The sequence below is a fragment of the Anas acuta genome, chromosome 3 (genome assembly GCF_963932015.1).
Source record: "Anas acuta chromosome 3, bAnaAcu1.1, whole genome shotgun sequence".
In the NCBI taxonomy this organism is placed as follows: domain Eukaryota; kingdom Metazoa; phylum Chordata; class Aves; order Anseriformes; family Anatidae; genus Anas; species Anas acuta.
This window is the reverse complement of record NC_088981.1, coordinates 4,626,407-4,646,157: the sequence shown is the minus strand read 5'-3', so window position 1 is coordinate 4,646,157 and position 19,751 is coordinate 4,626,407. Positions and strand designations below refer to the sequence as shown.

General features: G+C 33.5%; 1 protein-coding gene across 9 annotated transcripts in view; it reads left to right on the top strand.

The window, feature by feature from the left end:
- The window catches only part of USP34 (ubiquitin specific peptidase 34), a 128,372-nt gene that overhangs the window by 92,490 nt on the left and 16,131 nt on the right, over window positions 1–19,751 (top strand). For 4 of the 9 annotated variants that reach the window (XM_068675352.1, XM_068675353.1, XM_068675351.1 and 1 more), the window contains 23 exons: window positions 687–752; window positions 1,901–2,047; window positions 2,136–2,192; window positions 2,289–2,366; window positions 3,081–3,175; window positions 4,214–4,386; window positions 4,979–5,132; window positions 6,476–6,554; window positions 7,406–7,459; window positions 7,555–7,650; window positions 9,231–9,295; window positions 9,389–9,464; window positions 9,568–9,615; window positions 10,347–10,412; window positions 11,954–12,034; window positions 13,318–13,403; window positions 14,246–14,414; window positions 14,499–14,573; window positions 14,917–15,068; window positions 15,514–15,562; window positions 15,663–15,767; window positions 15,889–15,933; window positions 17,368–17,472. In XM_068675352.1, the coding sequence (XP_068531453.1) occupies window positions 687–752; window positions 1,901–2,047; window positions 2,136–2,192; window positions 2,289–2,366; window positions 3,081–3,175; window positions 4,214–4,386; window positions 4,979–5,132; window positions 6,476–6,554; window positions 7,406–7,459; window positions 7,555–7,650; window positions 9,231–9,295; window positions 9,389–9,464; window positions 9,568–9,615; window positions 10,347–10,412; window positions 11,954–12,034; window positions 13,318–13,403; window positions 14,246–14,414; window positions 14,499–14,573; window positions 14,917–15,068; window positions 15,514–15,562; window positions 15,663–15,767; window positions 15,889–15,933; window positions 17,368–17,472 (2,121 nt within the window). Of the gene's footprint in view, window positions 1–686; window positions 753–1,900; window positions 2,048–2,135; window positions 2,193–2,288; window positions 2,367–3,080; window positions 3,176–4,213; window positions 4,387–4,978; window positions 5,133–6,475; window positions 6,555–7,405; window positions 7,460–7,554; window positions 7,651–9,230; window positions 9,296–9,388; window positions 9,465–9,567; window positions 9,616–10,346; window positions 10,479–11,953; window positions 12,035–13,317; window positions 13,404–14,245; window positions 14,415–14,498; window positions 14,574–14,916; window positions 15,069–15,513; window positions 15,563–15,662; window positions 15,768–15,888; window positions 15,934–17,367; window positions 17,473–19,751 lie in introns of all 9 variants that reach the window. The other 5 variants (XM_068675347.1, XM_068675346.1, XM_068675350.1 and 2 more) reach the window with 2 other exon arrangements.

Genomic DNA, 19,751 nt, shown 5'->3' with positions numbered 1-19,751 from the left:
TAGAGTAAATGCCATCCTTCTTGAATGTTTATAAAGTCCTTGAGCATGTTACTGGAAGTATTGCAAGTCTTGTAAATTATTCATTGAGTATCTTTCAGAAATATCAATATTATTAATTCTAACTATTTATTGTAACAGAGAAAGCTTCATTTTGGTCCTTGGTATCAGTAGTGTACATATAACGTGTGAAAGACCCTGACCGGCAGTGACCTCACTGTTTTTTATTGTCACTTAATTTCAAATAGAATATGCAAATCATGAATAAAAATAAAAAAGGAAGCTGCTGGTCTACAAGTGAAATACACTGCGTAGAGGATTGATCAGAACTCCCACCATGTCTATTAAATAGAAAAAAGTATTCCAAAATTAGTACAGTCTTTTCTGATACTTCCCCAAAGTTCCTAGCTGCTGCACATTTTTAGAAAATAGTCACCTTTTGCCACAGGTTTAGTGTCAGGCCAAAAAATGAGCAGGAAGTGCTATGTATACATGCAAAATAGTGAGCGTGCTGTGTATTCAACTATGCAATTATTTTTCTTAATTGTCCATAATAAAGGTGGATTTTTATAATAATTATTATTATTATTTTATTTAAAAATATGATTACTTCATCTTCTGAAGCTCTGCTTTTGGAAAGTTATAAGCATAAAGGTTAAAATCTTTTTTTTTAAATGAATTTCTTCTAGTATTCAGAAGATATGAAACACAAGACCACTCTACTAGAACTCCAGAAAATGTTTACATACTTAATGGTAGGTGCTGGTTGGTGTGAAAGAGGATGTTTTATAATGTGCCCTATTTTTCTTTTAAAAAAAAAGGGGGGGGGGAACAAAATACAAGAAAAATGTAGATACCATTCTATATGTGATTCTTGACGTTGTTCAAGACAGTTCACTGATGTTAAAAATGTGAAATATTTCTGAAAAGGTGATGATCCTTGTTGGGTCCCTTCTGACTCAGGATACTGTATGATTTTTAGTATGACATAGAAAATTAAAAAGAAAACTGTGGAGAGCTGAGTGTTTTTGTTCTTGGCACTGGTTTTTGTCAAAGAAAATCATAACCTTTGAAGACAAATAGAGAAAAGGAATTTAAGCATGTGGTGCCTGACATGAATCATAGGAAGAATAAATTTAGGTATTTGTGTAAGAAAAAATCACAAAGGAATATAAAATAATACGAAGATCTATTATTATTAAAACCTTTAAGAATTACTTAATTCCAAACCAGGTAACATTAACAGTGTCTTGTCACATATTGTTAAAAGCAAATAGTATGTATATCATGGCTTAGAAGGACAAAGTTCCCTTTGCTATAAGTAAGTTCTGCATCTCCAGTGTTAGCATTGGAATGGGTGATGTATTCTAAAGAAATGTAGTATAACGCAGGTTCCTTCCTCAGACTGAACACCTGCAATGGAGAACTAGACAGTGTCATTTTATACAATAGAGAAGTCTGAATGAGAATTAAGCACTTGTCAAGACCCACATCATTACTGTTTAGAAATACATAAGGACAAACTGCTGTTTGTCATACTGTATTTTGTATCTGAACATATATGCAAAAGCTGGCAAAAACTGGATGTGTCGCATCTTCAGCCAAGTTCTTTTAATACTGGTTCCTTTCATTAAGAATTATTTATTTTTTTTTGCTAATAATATTTTATAATGAGTATTGTAATAATGATGGTTAAAAATTGCTTCACATTTCATCATTCATCATTAAGGCCCTTACACAACTTTGTTGCTTAAAAGGCACGTGGAGACACTGTATGTGTATTTTTTAATAGACCTTTATATAGCTATGTTCTGTATATCTGTGTAACTTAAAAGTACAAGGATTTGTGGTTGATTTGTTTTGCTTATTTTACATTCATTTATCTATTTATTTTTACCTAAAGGAAAGTGAATGTAAGGCATACAATCCAAGGCCTTTCTGTAAAACCTATACCATGGATAAGCAGCCACTGAACACCGGAGAGCAGAAAGATATGACTGAATTCTTCACTGACCTGATAACAAAAATAGAAGAAATGTCTCCTGAACTGGTGAGTTACTGAGAGGGAGCAAAAGGGAGCTTGAAAAGTTACGGATTTGCTCGAATATCCTTGACAGAATTTATTAATTCATTCGCAGAAAAATACAGTGAAAAGTTTGTTCGGAGGTGTTATTACAAACAATGTTGTTTCTTTGGTAAGTATTCTTTCTTTATCCTTATCTTTTTAAGATACTTTTTAACCTCTCAAAACAGTTATTTAATTGCTTTTCTCTTTCATTGTTGTGATTCAGGACTGTGAGCATGTAAGTCAGACTGCTGAAGAGTTCTATACAGTAAGGTGCCAGGTGGCAGATATGAAGAATATTTATGTAAGTACTGCCAGACTGGGGTAGATCAGATCACAACTGTAAAAGAAATAAGTCTTTTACATAAGAGACTATACTGTACACTATTGTATATGCTGATGCTTTTTGTATCTGTACTCTAGTTTTGGTGTATTTCTATGATGATATTAATAGGTAATTCGGTTGAACTGGTCTGTGTTTTCTATAGCAACATGCAATACTTGTGGAATTGACTAAAAAGTTACAGACAGTAATCATTATTTAGTCCCTTCTGTGTTTAAAAAATGGTCATGTTTTATATGAGATTTGTAAATGTCAAAAGATTTATATATATACATGTATTACTAAATTAATTTAAAACCTCTATAAAATAATTTTAGGTTATCTTTTTTAAAAAAATACTAATCCTCACACGTGGGATTTGGATTTAGAGCACATAAATTCTTTAGGACAGCTCAGAATATTGGGTACCATTTCTCTGAATTGGTTCCTGAAATTTGTGTTTGTTACAGAAAGAGCAGTTTCTAGAACCCAGTCTCAAACTCTTTTCTTAGTTCAATTGCATGCTCTTTCTGCAAATTTTCTTGACCACCTTAGTTTCAAAGCTTACAGATAGATATGTTGATTAAACATGCTGTAAGACTTAGAGAGAGGGTCTTGTAAAGCAGGCTATGTAAGCACAAGATTTAAATATCTAACATAAACGTAAGCTCCTTCTGTATTGTTTGTGATATGTAGGAATCTCTTGATGAAGTAACTATTAAAGATACCTTGGAAGGTGATAACATGTATACATGTTCGCATTGTGGGAAGAAAGTGCGGGCTGAAAAAAGGTATGATTAAGAGGAATTAAGCGTTCCTATTTTTTGTTTTGTTTTTTGTAAATTACTGAAATCACTATTTGAATTAGAGTAATTCTTTAGATGAAACAGGACCATGGTTTCATTCAGTTCACTAATGTGAAGGCCTGTGAGGATGTGATCCCTATACAAATGACCATATAACTAAATAATTGAATTTCCAAAAACAAAGACTATAAAATATCTTACGGAAAGATCACCTAGACAGCAACGTGTTCAAGACCTTTTTTATATAAACAAAAAAAAATTTAGAAATCAGTAACTTTTGAAATCTATTACTTTTCCAGTTTTTGAAAGAGCAAATTCTTTCAGAGTTTGTTCAGAATTTTTATTATTCATTATGCAGGATAATTGCTAAGGTTTTATGCATAGCCCTAAATTTCTTAGTCTAAAATTGGTAGTTCTGTAATTGTTTCCTTATTTTAAAAAGTCTACTAATAAATATAAAGATAAATTAAACTTTTGCATCGTCTCTTTATTGTAACTAACATAATTCTTAAGAGATGAAAAACTTTGCAGTTGTTCTTATAGCTGTTATAAATAGCATTGCAGTTGTTCTTATAGCTGTTATAAATAGCATGGGTGAAAGTAGCCTGTTAAAATAATTAACGTGAAGTTTATGAAATATAATACAACATACGTTCTACACTGAAACTTGTCAGTTACAGGATAACAACTCCATCTAATGAGGGGACTTGCATTGGTAAATTCCTTCATGACTCATACTACTGTATCATTTTAGAAAGCTGTCACTCATGACAAGCAAATTTGGTTTCTCCTCCAAGGCATAGTGATATGCTAAATAGAATTGTTCAGTAGGCTAAACCTGACCTTTCTGCTGCTGGTTACACTACCATACTCTAAGACATTTTGATTGCTGAATTTTATTTTTATGTGACTTTGTAACAGGTTTCCAATTTTATATTTGAACAAATGTGTTGAAAATTGTTGTGGAAACACAATTCAACCAACTAGGCTCTTCATAAATCACAACTATTTTTAATTCTTCAGGGCATGTTTTAAGAAACTACCTCGTATCTTAAGCTTCAACACAATGAGATATACTTTCAATATGGTAACCATGATGAAGGAGAAGGTCAATACTCATTTTTCATTCCCTCTGCGTTTGGATATGACACCTTACACTGAAGATTTCCTCATGGGAAAAAATGACAGAAAAGAAGGTATGCCTCATAGAATGAATTGCAAAGGGGTTTTCTCTTACATGTTTGTACCATTTTCTGTATATGTTATGTATGTAAACAAGTAGTGATTTTTTAAAAGAAAATAAAATCAGTTTTAATTGACTTATATTTCCAATTTCACATATTTTCTTTAATACAAGAAAATTGGCCAATTATTTTTTGTTTTCCCTTGCAGTTCAGTTTGAATTATTCTTAAATTCGTTTTTAAAATATGGGAGATAACAAATAGTTGTATACAGCTTGTTACTAGCCTATTTTGATTTTGCTGAGTAATACTTGAAACGGAAAAGGGCTGACTGACTGCCATCATAAATAAGATGTGCTAACTTAGTTATTAGTTCTGATCTCTTCAGTAGAGATGCTTTGGAAAAAACTTAAGCTGTTTTACAAGAGTTGGGATTTCTGTGCCCTTTGTTCTGAGTATGGACTTTCTGGCTCTCATTGTGCACTGATGAAAAGAAAAAATAGAAAATGTTTTAAGCGTAACTTCAGGGAATGTGTGTGTGAGACATACTAATGTTGAAAGTCATGTGTTTATGAAATAACTAAATACTGTATTAAATTACTTAAGGTTTTAAGGAAGACGGTGAATATTTGAAAGAAACGGAGAGTTACGAGTATGATCTGATAGGTGTAACGGTTCATACAGGAACTGCAGATGGTGGACATTACTACAGCTTTATCAGAGATATAGTCAATCCCCATGCTTACAAAAACAACAAATGGTGAGTTATACAAAGCAAAATTGTATCATTTTATATCTTTAAGTAACTAAAAACTGTTGACTTTGTCAATAACATAGAAGCTATGCGCTGTAGGTTCTCAAGAGCACAAGATTTTGGCATTTGCTAGGTATGCATATATCAATTTATACATCTGTTTTTGTCTGCTGTAGCGGTAATAATTGTGGAGAGACTTGGACGCAGGCATCAGGAGAGTACCAGGCTCACCTTACAGTGCAGCAAATACTTGATTCTTGGCATGAATATCAAATGCTATTATATTTCATATTTCAGTATATATGAACAGTAAGATTAAATAGATCATCCTTCATCATAAAATCAGGTTACCTTTGACAAGCATACAGCAGCATTAATGATTGTGGATTTCGGTCCTTTTCATTTTCTCCATTTTCAGTTGTTTCAAACAACAATTTGACTTCTTCCCTTTAAACTCACTGCATCCTGTGTGCCAGATAAGCTGTTACAATACGTAGGTTATCAAGATCTGTTCTTACTGTACTTTTTATGTAGTGAATTGTATTCACATTTTAATTTTATCCAGCTAGTGATCTGTCTTGCTTTCTAAGCCACCCTTACACCACCACCACCCTTTTCTTTTTTTTTAACCTGCAACATCGCGCTTCTAATTTGGGAACTTTTGCATACATTGGACATACAGTGGTTGTGAGGAGGGAGAAAAAATGGGGAGAAGTAGCCTGAGCAAGGGATGAGACACAGGCATGGGAAGGAGGATGGTCTTCCCAGGTGATGAAACAGAGCAGAGAACTCTCTCTCCCATTCGTATCTAGTTTCATATCTCAGATTCTCTGCTGAAGCCATGCATAGGAGATAAGATTTCTTCTTTTGTTCTCTGTAATATCTGCCTGGAACATTTTTGAAGCTTTTTCAGCCAGTAGGCTAATCACTGGTCCAAAGGGAATCTGTAACAGCGTACAGTGTTCCTTTGCACCATTCCAGTTGAGTTCTATTGATACATGGGATGGATCTCCTCTTTTTAATTTTGATTACCGCTTCACACAGATTGAAAAGCAAGAGGCAAATCTACTTGGCTGCATTAGAACTTAATCTCTACCACAGTCATATTAGAAAAATGGGGAAAATAATGTTTCTTGAATAAAAAGGTAATATTTTGTTAAAGTGCCGACTTCCTGGTTTTATTGAAAGAAAGTGACTTTTAGGATCACTTTTGAGTTTTCTGTGGTTCAAACAAAGCAATAGGAATTAAGATAAATACTTAATCTGAAGAACAATTTTAAATGCTTGATAAACATTTGTTTGCCCTGAGAGACAAACAACAGTTCTTTCAAAAGCTTACTCTTTTACAGGTATCTTTTCAATGATGCTGAAGTTAAACCATTTGATTCTGCCCAGCTTGCCTCAGAATGTTTTGGTGGAGAAATGACTGTAAGTTATGACTCTTGTTTTTGTCATGTTCCACCATTCGAATATCTGTTTTGAAGACTTTCATGAACAATTCCAAAGTGTTCACCTTTGGTTTTCTATCTGTTGTGAATGTATGAGAAACATATGCAAGTTTTAGATGACTCTTACTAAACTTTTGACATCTCTGTTGTGCAAGTGATACTTCATCTTAGTTAGATCAGTCATTCTTCCACTACTGATCTGCTTGAAGAGTCCCCCACTCCTTAGGGGAAGAAAGACAGCAGAGTGCTTGCAGGCTGGTGATTCAAGCTGTCTAGTTTTTCTACGCTATCTGTAGGACAGAAGTTGATCCAACAAAGAAGGGTCCTAATTCCTCCCATACTGACTATCGTATTACTGATTTTGTGCATATGAATCCAAATGTTTATATGTGGTTTTGAAAGATAGGTGTCAGAAGCATAGGATAAGTACTATTAATGAATCAAAATGAATTAGTGAAGTCTATAGTGAAGTATAAAGGTAAAATGCTGAAATAAAAAAATTAAAAAAACAAACAAACAAAAAAAAAAAACTTCGGTTTGTTAAACAGATTACATATACTTAGGTGCCAAAAAGGAAGAGGTATCAGTGAGATAGATGAGACAGGAACTTGTGTGAGAAGGTCAAGATATTCCATAGCAATTCTGAAAAATCAGGATAGGTGACCATAGAAGAAGAAAAAGACATTTTGAACAAGAAAGAAATTGTCAGCGACCTCTCTGCAACTAACTTGAAATAGTTCACATGCACGTTTACATCAAATTGTCAGTAAATCGTTTTTAAAAAATCATTTAAAAAGGTCAAAATTAATGGTGTTACTTTCTTCTTGACAGACAAAAACATATGATTCCGTTACTGATAAATTTATGGACTTCTCCTTTGAAAAGGTATTTCTCTTCTAAACACTTCCTATATGATGACATTTCTACTTTGATAATTTATCTCTCAAAGCAAAAATTATACAGATGTTTTTTTCTTCAAGACGCACAGTGCTTACATGCTGTTTTATAAACGGATGGAACCAGAGGAGGAAAATGGCAAAGACTACAAATTTGATGTTTCATCAGAATTGCTGGAGGTACAAGTTGATTTGTTTTAACACATCTTAAAATACCATAGGAAATCCTAAACAAATCAGGAATCTGAGTAAACACAGGAAAACAAGTATAATCTGAATAAGTAGGATGATAATCCTTTCATTGAGAGGAATGTTGTTGATAGAAAGTAATTTAAAATCTCCATAGTGCATAAATTTCAGACACTTTCTCATTCTGTCCTGTGATTTTTAGTTCACATATCTAAATAGCTTCATATTTGTAAAAAATGGTAGATCGTTTGTTTTTATTTTTATGAGCACTTAGCAACATTTTCTAAATAGTTGCAGTAGTACAGGAAGTGTTCTCATTAACTATCATCCTTTTTATCCTTCAGTTCCTCAGCAACTTAGTGTTTTCAGGAGGGATGTAAGTTAGTATAGTATACTATACACTTAAGAGTAGCTCCAGCTGCTTCTTTGCACTTCTCCTAGTGGGTTGCAAAACATAGTTAAACTGTGCTTATTACAAGGAAGCATCAGTCAAAAGACGTTCCCTTCCTCCACGTAGTCATGGAGAGAATAGCCTGAATATGAATAAAAGGAGTAGGAGGAAAAATAAAAGCCACTAACAAGAAAAAAAAAAAAAAAAAAGAAAAAAGACCACTTGTTCTCCCCAGTGTTGACTGCTCTGACTGAGGATACCTGGTTATTAATATAAAGATACCGTTTATCCTTGTATGGTCTGAGGAACTGGAAAAGACAATGTAGAGGAGCAGAGCGTTATACTAGGGATCTCAATGTGCTAAACATATTCCCAGTATGGGACTCACAAGTGGTATCTCTCTTTTTATTATCTGAAAGGCCAGTCAGTTTCCCGGCCCCCTCTGGCCAGAAGTATTGCTTTATCATCTGTCACATGTTTGGTTCTTAACTTAAAAATATCCTTCATCATTAGCCAACAAATCAAATCGTGTTTTTTATCTTCCAGTCTTGACAATAACAGATTTTATCAGATTTAAAATTTAAAACTATTTTTACAGGAGAACGAGTACCTAGTGTGAAATCCTCTTCTGGTTAATGGTGGAGAATGAAATTTTACTCTCTAAGAACTTAGCAAGAGGTTACAGAGCTTATCAGGCTTAGGGTGAAAATTTAAACTGTTAGACCTACCTAGCTAGCTAAGCTGCTGGCGCATTTAATTGATCTCAATTAATGAAATGCTTAATGCTTAAAGAGATTTTATTTTGTTATATTATTTGTATACTATTGTAGATATCAAAGTATTGTCTTGAACTGCATTTCTTTTTTTTTTTTAAGAAATTAGACCAATTCTGAACATTTCAGCCTGAAAATGTAATATAAGGCATGAGATCACAGCAAGAGGGGAAGGTTCAGAACATTGTTTAGCAGTCATATGGCAGGCAAAACCATCATCTGCTATAGTATCAACAAAGCAACTTGGAGCTACGCCTCTAAAATAGAGGATATGTTCCCAGAAATCATTTTTCATACAAAAAATGTTGGTTTCCTAGCCACAGCAAGCATTTAAGTATTCTTAAAATCATGCTTATGTAGTGAAATAAACTGCTTTCTTGTATCTGATGTTAGCATTTTTTCTTCAGTGGATATGGCATGATAACATGCAGTTTCTTCAAGACAAGAACATTTTTGAACATACATATTTTGGGTAAGTTTCTTTAAAAATGTAAATTAATGCTTCTTTTCTTCTTGCAGATTTTCATGATTTATTTTAATTAACAAATAAAATTACTGACTCTAGGTTTATGTGGCAGTTGTGTAGTAGCATCCCAAGCACACTACCAGATCCAAAAGCAGTTTCCCTGATGACAGCAAAGGTAAATATTTCAAAAGTGTATTTTGCTTATCTTAAATGGACGTTTTAATTACATTGTAACTGAGGCATTCTGTGATTAATGGTGCTTTTTTTTCCCCCCTCAGTTAAGCACTTCCTTTGTGCTAGAGACATTTATTCATTCAAAGGAAAAGGTATTCTATTTACTTGTAAATTTTCATTAAGTAGCTGCATGAATATAGTGAAAAGTGATTGTAGTTTTTCATTTCAAAAGTATGATTTTGAGATGTAGTGAGTACAGTAGACAATACAAAAACGTTTGAGGAGTGTCCTTCAACACACTCGTAATAAACACCACACAATGGAAAAAATGTGGAGGTCAGGATTTAGCTTACTTTGCAGAGCATTGGGAACAACATGTCTTGTGTTCTTTTCATTTGAAGATTGTTAGATGATTCAGGTTTTAGCAAGTACTTGTTAAGGTCTAATATAGAGGACATTGTTTACTTTGTTGTGCTCACGAGTTTTAAGTTACAAATAACCAGTGTGAACAACAAGAAAATTGTATTCTATCTGACTATCTGTATTTTCAGTTGACTTTTACTTCTTTCTCATCATTGGTTCCTGTCCTGGTTTCAGCTAGGATAGTACTACTAGTTCTAGAGTGCCTAGGATTAGCATGATTGCAGTTACAGTCAAACAGAACTAAATGGATAACAATTAAATTTTATGTGTGACTTGCATTAGTTTCAACACAAGTACTGTTATTTTTGTGTAGATGCAACACATTTCTAGTTCATAAAACATGCGGTGGTTTGTAGTAGCTATTATGCTTAATCTAACTGATCATATAGATTTTTTAAAAAGATTAAACCATCAATTATTATTTTAAGTTATAGTTTTTTTTCTGTATTTCTTTTTACAGCCTACAATGCTTCAATGGATTGAACTGTTAACAAAACAGTTTAATAACAGTCAGGCAGCTTGTGAAGTAAGTGACTTAGGAACTCAGCAAAGTACAAACCAACTTTCTATATATTGTTTAACTTTCCTGGAGGTTCGTATCCCTGGAATATTTTGGACTATGAACTACTGTATTTGGCATATTTGTGCTCTATGAGATGAAATTCATCCTCTCTGAATACTGCAGATTCTGGGGAATGACTTAACTTTTATTTTCAGAAATGTATGGTCAGACCACAGGTTGTAATCAATTTGTCACTGGACAAAAAAAAGAAAGACCCTGTGGCGTGACAGCCTTTGTATTTGATTAATTATGCCATACTGATTTGTGTGATTAAGAGGTGTTGGAATGAAATTGGACCAGAGAATTGGAAAGACTGACTAAGGTTTAAGGATTGGAATGGAAGTGACTGCAGCTGAATCCAAGGGAAGAAAGAACAGTGTGCTAAAAGGCTGTGGCATGATGAAGAGGCTTAGAAAGGGAGTTAAAAGCAGCTCATGTCTGACTTAGCTGGAAACAGATTCATGCATCACCTTGCTTGTGAAGCTGAGAATCTTGAACCTCTGATGTGTAGAAAAACTGAAAACTCCTAAAAGGAGGAGGAAAATATGGAAGAATGTTTTTACGTTAAGAAAATCAGGAATCTGCCTGAAGGGAGTCTGGGAAAAAGTAAAACGGGAAAAACTGAGAAACCCCAGACAAAGAATTTACTGTGGTGGTGGTAAAAACAGTTTGGGGATACTGAAGAAAAGTTTGTGGTAGACTTTCTATGACAGTTTGAATGTACAAGGATCCCAGTTGCATGCTGCATCCTGCAGTAGACTTGATTCGATACAAATGAATAAAATTTATTGCTCTTCTACAAATGGATTCTATGTTTTTAAATCATTACATAACAGACGGAGATCGGGCGATAGTTTCATTGGTATGATGTAGTCTTAAGATGCTTAAAATGAGTGAAGGTATTTCCTGTAGTAAATAATACTCACGTTCAGTTAAATTAAAAAAGCAACTTGGATTCTTTAAACTTCTTTTCTTGTGAATAAAATAAAATTCTGGGAATCAGAATGTTATTTGAAGAGTCTAATTATGAATGAGTCATTCTCTGTTGTTGCTACACATTTTCTGCCACTGGAGATAGTAAGACTTTTTAGTAAAGCTCCACATTTCAAAATGCAAAAGGGATCTAATTCAGGAACTACATTCTTGTTTAAACCTGTCCCTGCTCTGCCAGATTCTTCAGCTGATGCTTCATTGTAAGCATCGTTTGTTACTCTGTTGACATCACTTTTCAGGATAAATGTTTCCTTCCAGATAATTGAATAATGGCCTGCAGAACACAGGGATAAGAAGATACTGGAAATAAATTTATATTAATGTTTATTGCTGTTGATCCTTATTCCTTTCTTCTCATGCACAGAAGACATTTATATTTCCCTTGGATTAATACTTCCTTATTCCTTAATAATAGTAACATCAATTTCTCTTCAGACTTTAGTATGATGCAAAAAGAAGATTGGACTAGAACAAGTTTGGAACAAAACTAACAAAGTATGTATCTTCTGCAGTGGTTTTTGGATCGTATGGCTGATGATGATTGGTGGCCAATGCAGATTCTAATAAAGTGTCCCAATCAGATTGTGAGACAGGTAAGAAAAGATGTTCCTATATAAATCAAGTGCCTGCTTGACCAATGAACAGAAAAGGACAAATATTATGACGCATACAGTGATTCTGAAAGGTTACTTTGATACCTTTAATTGTCCTATTCTTTTACATTTTTGCTTAGTGTTTAGAGAATATGGTTGTCCATGGGGGCATTATTGTTTGAAACAAAATCTGTTTTATTGCAGTGCCTTAGGTGTACAGGCAGGATCACAAAATAACACAGTAGTTACATAGATACAATTTAAAGCTTATACAGCTCCCACATAATCTCGACAAATTCGAACATTCTACATTAAAAATGCTTTTCTTTACTAGCTGGTTCAACAATGTTTGAAGATATGCCTTCAGAAAATAAAAAGTAGTTAATCACGTATTTTCAGTGCTCCTAATGGAAAGCTTCAGTTCTAAACTCTTCTGCCTTTGTGTGTAGGTATAGTTTTAGGACATTATGCCACAAAGTTTTGTTAATACCCTTTTCTGGAAATGTTTAAAATTGGAAACAAAGAAAAAAAAAATAACCTATGTTAGTAGCATTTGAATATTTCCAGATACAAATAATATTAATAGTTTAACATATGTGTATATTTTCTTTGCAAGTTGTTCAATTAAAAACTAACTGTACCATTACTTTATCTCACTTGAACCTTCCAACTGGTTTAACTTCTTAAAGTATTAAGGTATTTTTTTCATTTAGAACCAGTCATTGTTTCTATATGCAGCACATCATTAAAGGAGCATATTTCGTGGGAAAACTATGCAAGATCTTAGGCAAAACTCTAATCCTTGATGAATTTTTCTAAATTTAATTTAATTTAATTTAATTTAAATTAATTAAAGAATGGCCTGAAGGAGCTTGCTTAAAATTTTTTGGAAAAAAAATCTCCTGATAGCCAGAGGCAAAATAAAAAGTTTGCCAGAATTATCTAAACATTCCTGAAAATATAGATAGAAGAAAAAATAATGTTTATGAGCAGTGGTCCTAAGTCATGTTTCTGTAGTATACAGTGCACACCAATATTAAAACTTGTTTTTAGGGTTTTTCCATAAAATCTGTTCATAAAAACCAGGTTTGACTATTCTGTTGAAATACGTGGTGTCAGTACACTAATAAATGGAATGTGGATGTCTTAATCTCAGCTTTAACTTTGAATAATGTAGAGCTGGAAATAGTACTAGGAGGCAGAATATTCTTTGCTGCAAATATCTGTATTGGCATGTATGCAAAAGAATGAACGTGTGGAGTTCATTTACTTATCATTTGCAGATGTTCCAGCGCTTGTGTATTCATGTGATACAGAGACTGAGGCCAGTGCATGCACATCTTTATCTCCAGCCAGGAATGGAAGACTGGTAAAATAATAACACCTGAAAATTTATATATATTACATGAAGTACAGCAACCACTTTTGTCTAATGAATTACTCAAAATGGCCTTGTAAGCTAAAAATTGTGCTGTTTTAATTATTTTTTATTATTCTACCCCAAATGCTCCCATTCATTTAAAATACTACTTATACTGTGGTTGGAGAAGACAGTATCTGTAGGTACAGTGTTTGAAGTATTTGTTCCCTTAGACTAGATTTTCTGCCTGGTTTTCCTTTCAGTATCACTGAAAAGCTGCAAGTGTAAGTTCCTCTACTTACACGTGAGAATCTTGTACATTGGATCCAGAGGCATAGAGGTGGCAGTTAAAATTTGTAAACCAGTACAAGAGGGTGGAGGTTAGAGTCCAGTCATGTGTCGTATAACTAAATCACAGTTTTCAACACAAAACTACTGGATTGTATTTCATTCTGCTAATTACCAAGGAAACTGTCACTTTAAAAATATTTATTCTTTTGATACTTAATGGGAAGAAGAGAGTGTTTTTTCTTTCATGTCTTGGGTTAAGCTTGCGATCCTTACATGTATGATACCTTTTTCCGGAAAAAAAAATGGAGCTATACTGCCATAACAAAATTCAGGACATGAAAATACAGTTTTCATATCAAAATACAGAATTCAGTTTTCTCTGGAAGACTAAATTCTACATCTAAGCTATATTTGGCATAAGAGAAAGTGTCAGAGATCTGAATATTATAGTAGGGAAGAGTGGAAAACGAAGTTTTTCTGGAAACAAAAAAAAGGACAGGGTCAGATGATTTTATACTCCATGTATTGTGTGAAACGTCTAAATCTGATTATGTTTTCAGTTCGGATGACATGGATGGTCCTGTGGAAGACATCGGCAGTCGCTCTTGTGTAACACGTTTCGTGAAGACTCTCTTGTCAATTATGGAGCACGGTGTTAAGCCTCACAGTAAACATCTCACTGAATACTTTGCCTTTCTTTATGAATTTGCCAAAATGGGAGAAGAGGAAGTGAGTATAGCCTTAGATATACGTATGCAATTTATAAAACTACATGTCTGTATTTTCAAGTAACTCAATATGTACATATTTCAGAGCCAGTTCTTGCTCTCATTGCAAGCCATATCAACAATGGTCCATTTCTACATGGGAACTAAAGGGCCTGAAAATGTAAGTTTGAGTATCTTTTATAATGAGAACTAGTCTTTCCTATCTTTATATATGAGATCATTGATGCTATGTCTCATGAACTATCTTTCAGCTGTTAAATTAAAATTGCTTTAATCATGCAGTATTCTCAATGTTCAGTTGAATCTTATATATAAAAAAGATGCTGAATTGACTATTCTATAAACTACAGTTCTCTGTTTAGTACAAAAATAGAAATTAGGCAGAAGCAATTAAAATTGCCATCATCACACTGTTAACAACTGATTGCATGTTCGTTTTGTACAAATTAAGCATTTAAACTTGTTTATATATATATATATATATATTATTTTTTTTCCTTCAGCCACAGGTTGAAGTACTTTCTGAGGAAGAAGGGGAGGAAGAGGAAGAAGAGGAAGATATACTTTCTTTAGCAGAAGAAAAATACAGGCCTGCTGCACTTGAAAAGATGATTGCCCTGATTGCTCTTCTAGTGGAACAATCTCGCTCAGAAAGGCAAGAGCTTCTGAAAACACAAAAGCAAATTTTAATATAAGTTAGTTCAAAATGGGGATAGATGGTTTTGTTTTGTTTTGTTTTTTAATTGGTTTAAGCTTTTAACAACATAGATGAGCTTGTACATGGGTCCTTTAAGCTGTTAACCATTTTAAGATAAATATTTTGTCATTGTTGGCGAAACAAAAGATTGAGGCTAAAACACTGAATACATTCAGTTGCCCTGATTTGGATGTCCTTTTTTTTTTCTTTTTTTCTTTTTTTTTAATTTGGTCTGTCGAATTAGAAAGTAATATTTTTATTTAGTTTTATGCCACTACTTGTATTTTTCTTGTATATCCTGATACTGAAGAGCATGAACTAGCATTCACAGTCCTGAATTTCTCCTTAACCTGACTTAATAATCTCTGAAGTAAAATGATGAAGGTTTTCTTGTTTTTTTTAGACATTTGACTTTATCACAGAATGACATGGCAGCATTAACAGGAGGAAAGGTAATTAATTTAAGTATGAATACATAAACCTCAAAAAAATGCACATTTGTGTACACAGGTAATTGTAGACAATATACTAATATCTTATTATTTGTTTTAGGGTTTTCCTTTTTTGTTTCAACATATCCGTGATGGAATCAACATCAGGCAAACTTGCAATCTCATTTTCAGTTTGTGTCGGTACAATAATCGACTCGCAGAACATGTAAGTATCAGCAGCTACAGCTATTTGTTGAAGATCTTATCTAATAAGTGTAATGGGATTATTTATTATTTTAACTGAAAAAGCACAAGTCTAAGTGAGTTTTGTTTGTTTTGTTTTTAAGATTGTGTCCATGCTTTTCACATCTATAGCAAAGTTGACTCCTGAGGTATGTAAACATACTACCTGTATATTAAATAATTTGTATTAATATTTTTCTGTTTTAAATTACTTAAATAATCCTTTGCTAATCAAAAATCTTGCATGGAAGATGATCCATGAAAGTTTTTGTGACATAAAATAAACTCTAACTGCGCTGTATATTAAGTTTTCTAAAGCAGAAATCTGGTATGCAGTTTCAGATGGAAGTTTTATTCAAAGCCAAACATGCTTCTAGATTCTCCACCTATGTTAATTAACTTTAAAAAAATGGTAACAGTAAAATGTGTATGTTAGAATAAGTGGAGATAAGGAATTACCATCTGTTTGTTCAAGTTTTGGCTCACTATTCTGCAATTCTGTGCATGTAAACACATTTCTCAGTCAGAATAAATTCCTGCCCTGGTAATAACAAAATACTGAGAGTTCCAAATGGATTCCACATGGAAAAAATATATACAGAGTGGAGAAGTGTATGCTCACACAAGGACATTCTTGTATACTGCTGTCAGAAAAGAAAAAACAATCAGGAAAAATTGAGGGCATGTCAAGCAGAGGTGACATGATTGTGGATGGAAAAGAAGCACATGCAAAATCATTCTCATGACAGCTTTGCTTTGTGTGATAGAATGGGCACTATCAGATGACAGTCTACTTCCCTCCTATCATGCTAACATTTGCTACATTTTTATGCTTTCTTTGCTTTGCACTTATACACATGCACAAGAGACATTTTTGGTGAGGTGCAAAATATAAAATAGCAATAATAACCACTTTACTAAAGCATTGTTAAAAGCTGGGTGACTTAGCAAACTTTAAAAAATAATATTATATCACATTAGAGTGACCATGTTAGAGGAGACATGTTGCTGTTTTCAGAGGGAAACTGTATGCCAGTAATAATGATCAGTGTCAACCCTCAGAAATTGTGATGTTTTAGATAAATTTTTCAGGATCCATGTTACATGTTCTGCAAATGCTTAAAAATTATAAATTTCTAAGATAGTGATATTACACACACACACACACACACACACATATATATAAAAACAGAGTCAGCTGTTGAATTCTTAAATGTTGCATAGCTTGATTTTTTTCCCATTGTTCAGAGTAATGTCTGGCTTAAAATACCTATTGTTGTTTCCTTGTAACTATATATTTCTACTAGAGATCCTATCTAGTTTGATAATGTTGCCTTGCAGTAGATATAACCAGTGGGTTAGTTCCATGCATAGCTGTAGTAGAAATAAGATATAGATACAGACAGAAGGATTATTTACAGATTAAGTAATAAGGGATTAAAAGCAATTAAAATGTTCACATCTGAAGTTAGTAGATTTTTTAAAAATTGAAATATTTCGGGATGCCTTTTTGAGTCTATAAAAGAATTAATAGAATAAATGAAATAGATTAAAATGTTTATTTTTATTTTTATGCGTTACAGGCAGCCAATCCTTTTTTCAAATTGCTGACTATGCTAATGGAATTTGCTGGTGGACCCCCAGGAATGCCCCCCTTTGCTTCTTACATTCTGCAGAGGATATGGGAGGTACAACACGTTAAAAAGAAAAACAATTAGAAGCTAAATTGTATTTCTCTTGTTCGCTTTTTTGTGTATATAAAAGGATTTTCCATTTCATTGTCATCTTTGCTGCATCGATTCATGATCTTTTTTTTAAAACCATTTCTTTTCCAAAGGAACAGCAATGGTTAATATATGTTAAAAGTTCTACTCCAACTATTAATTCTATTTTAACAGCATTTTGGTTAACTGGTATTTCAGTTTAAATTTTAGTTTAATGAGAAATTAATTCAAAATAAAGGTCTAGAATGCTGCCTATGGGAAAATTCTGCTGTTTTTTCTGAGTTATCCTTTTGTGAGGACTGTAAACTGTTTCAAGGCCCTTCTTTGGTTATTTTATTTTCCATTATGTACTAGTTAAGTGAATATTAGATTGATACTTTTTGTTCTCCATAAAATGATCATTAACATTTTAACCCATAAAATACGTGCTAATTTCATTCTGTTGACTAATTGCTCTGGTGTAGGAGCGTTCTTACTTGCACTTCTAAAGAGAAAAAAAGACTTCTTAACCAAGTGGCACAGGGATACACTCCTTGATCTGAGAAGTAGATCAGGAGTTACAGCTTTAGCTTCAGCTAACTGCTGTTTGAGTTCACGGTTCAGTTTATTGTATTTATTCCTGTCAAAGAACAACGTGTTCACCCTAAAGACTGATAAGGGTAAACCGTTGAACATCCTTTCCTGTTTAATACCCTTAAAAAAAAAAAAAAAAAAAAAAGGACGGAGGGGTCACAGGAGGAAGTTTGTAAAACTTGTGCAGAATTCAGACCTATGATAAAACAGAACTACTGAAGTGCTGTGGGGTAGAATATGGATGGCTAAGAGTATTTTTCTCCCAGGTAAGAGCAGTGATAGGATACAAACAGTCAGGTAATCTGGAAAAGCATATACCAGCTGGGTTTCTGATCTGCATATGAGTTAGCTGTAACTGCTGTACCTCATGTAAAAGGAGTTCAAACAGAGGATCTCAAGGTCAAGAATTATATCCAATTGTTCTCTGCGTACAAGGAAGTCATAGGTTATGAATTTCTCTTAGCAATAAGGAAACCTTTGCAAAAGAGTGTTTGGAATTAACCTACCTATAACAACAGACAAGTTTATGGCATGAAGTACATGTGCTTCGTGTTTCAATCAGTAGCCACAAAGTTTGTAAATGGTTATGCAATTCTCTTTCGTAGTTCCCTCCTCTTTCTCACTACACAAACTGAACTTAGAGATGAAGCTATCAGTGACGGGTTTCTGTTGGAAAGGCCAAATGTTAGGTGTAGATGTCATCAGTTCAGTTTCTGGTGTTGCCAGCATAATTATCCTCACCTTGTTGACACATTTGAAGGCTTAGAGAGAGAAATTGTGTAGGCAGGGAAAAGAGACACAGTAGTTAATGCACAGACAGATGGATTTAGGGCACAGAACCAACTTTTGCAGCCCTTCCAGTGTCTAGAAGTCCTTAAAAAATGAGTGATGAAGATGGTGACCAGTGATAGTGTTTTTCTAACATGGAGGAAATTTGACAGATCATATTGTTATTTCTAAAAATGGGGGGCAATTGTTCTTGATGTGTTTATTTTTTAATGGAGATTAATATTTTATAAGCAGGGTTTTGATCATGTCAGCTGCTCATATTCTTCAGGTGTGTTATGGTAGTAGGGAGAAGCTTCAGCAATGCAGTTACTGCCTGCAGTTACCTATGCAGAGGGAGTTCCTTTCTAATTGTCAGGATACCTACACCGTAAGGTTCATAGAAAGCAGATTAAAAAAACTACCAAATGAAAGAATTATTGGTCTAGTAATATGTCAATAAATTTACAATCCCTTAGAACCAGAAAGTCACAATAACTTACGTTGAGTCTTGTAAGGTTTTCATAATTGTACGATAGCACTCCACAGGCTTTCCATTATCTTTGAAAAGCACTAGATGAATGTATTCTTTGAAAATGATAAGTCAAAAAAAAAACATGACAGCATGAAGCTGTATCAACATATTTGCATACCATTTGTTTTCTTCTAACTTGTGTTAAAAACCCTAATTCAGCAATAAGGTTTCGTGTTAGCTTTGTTTGTAAAGACAAGGTAATTAAGTTTTAAAAGTGCTTAACGTTTTAATGCTTGAATATCTTAAAATATACAGAAAAGGACATGTAGAGTAACTTCCTAGACTTGTATTTTCAACAGTTCTGAACAAGATTCAGGAAAAAAAAAAGCAAACTGAAATTTAACAAGTGGGTTTTTTTGTCTGCCATAAC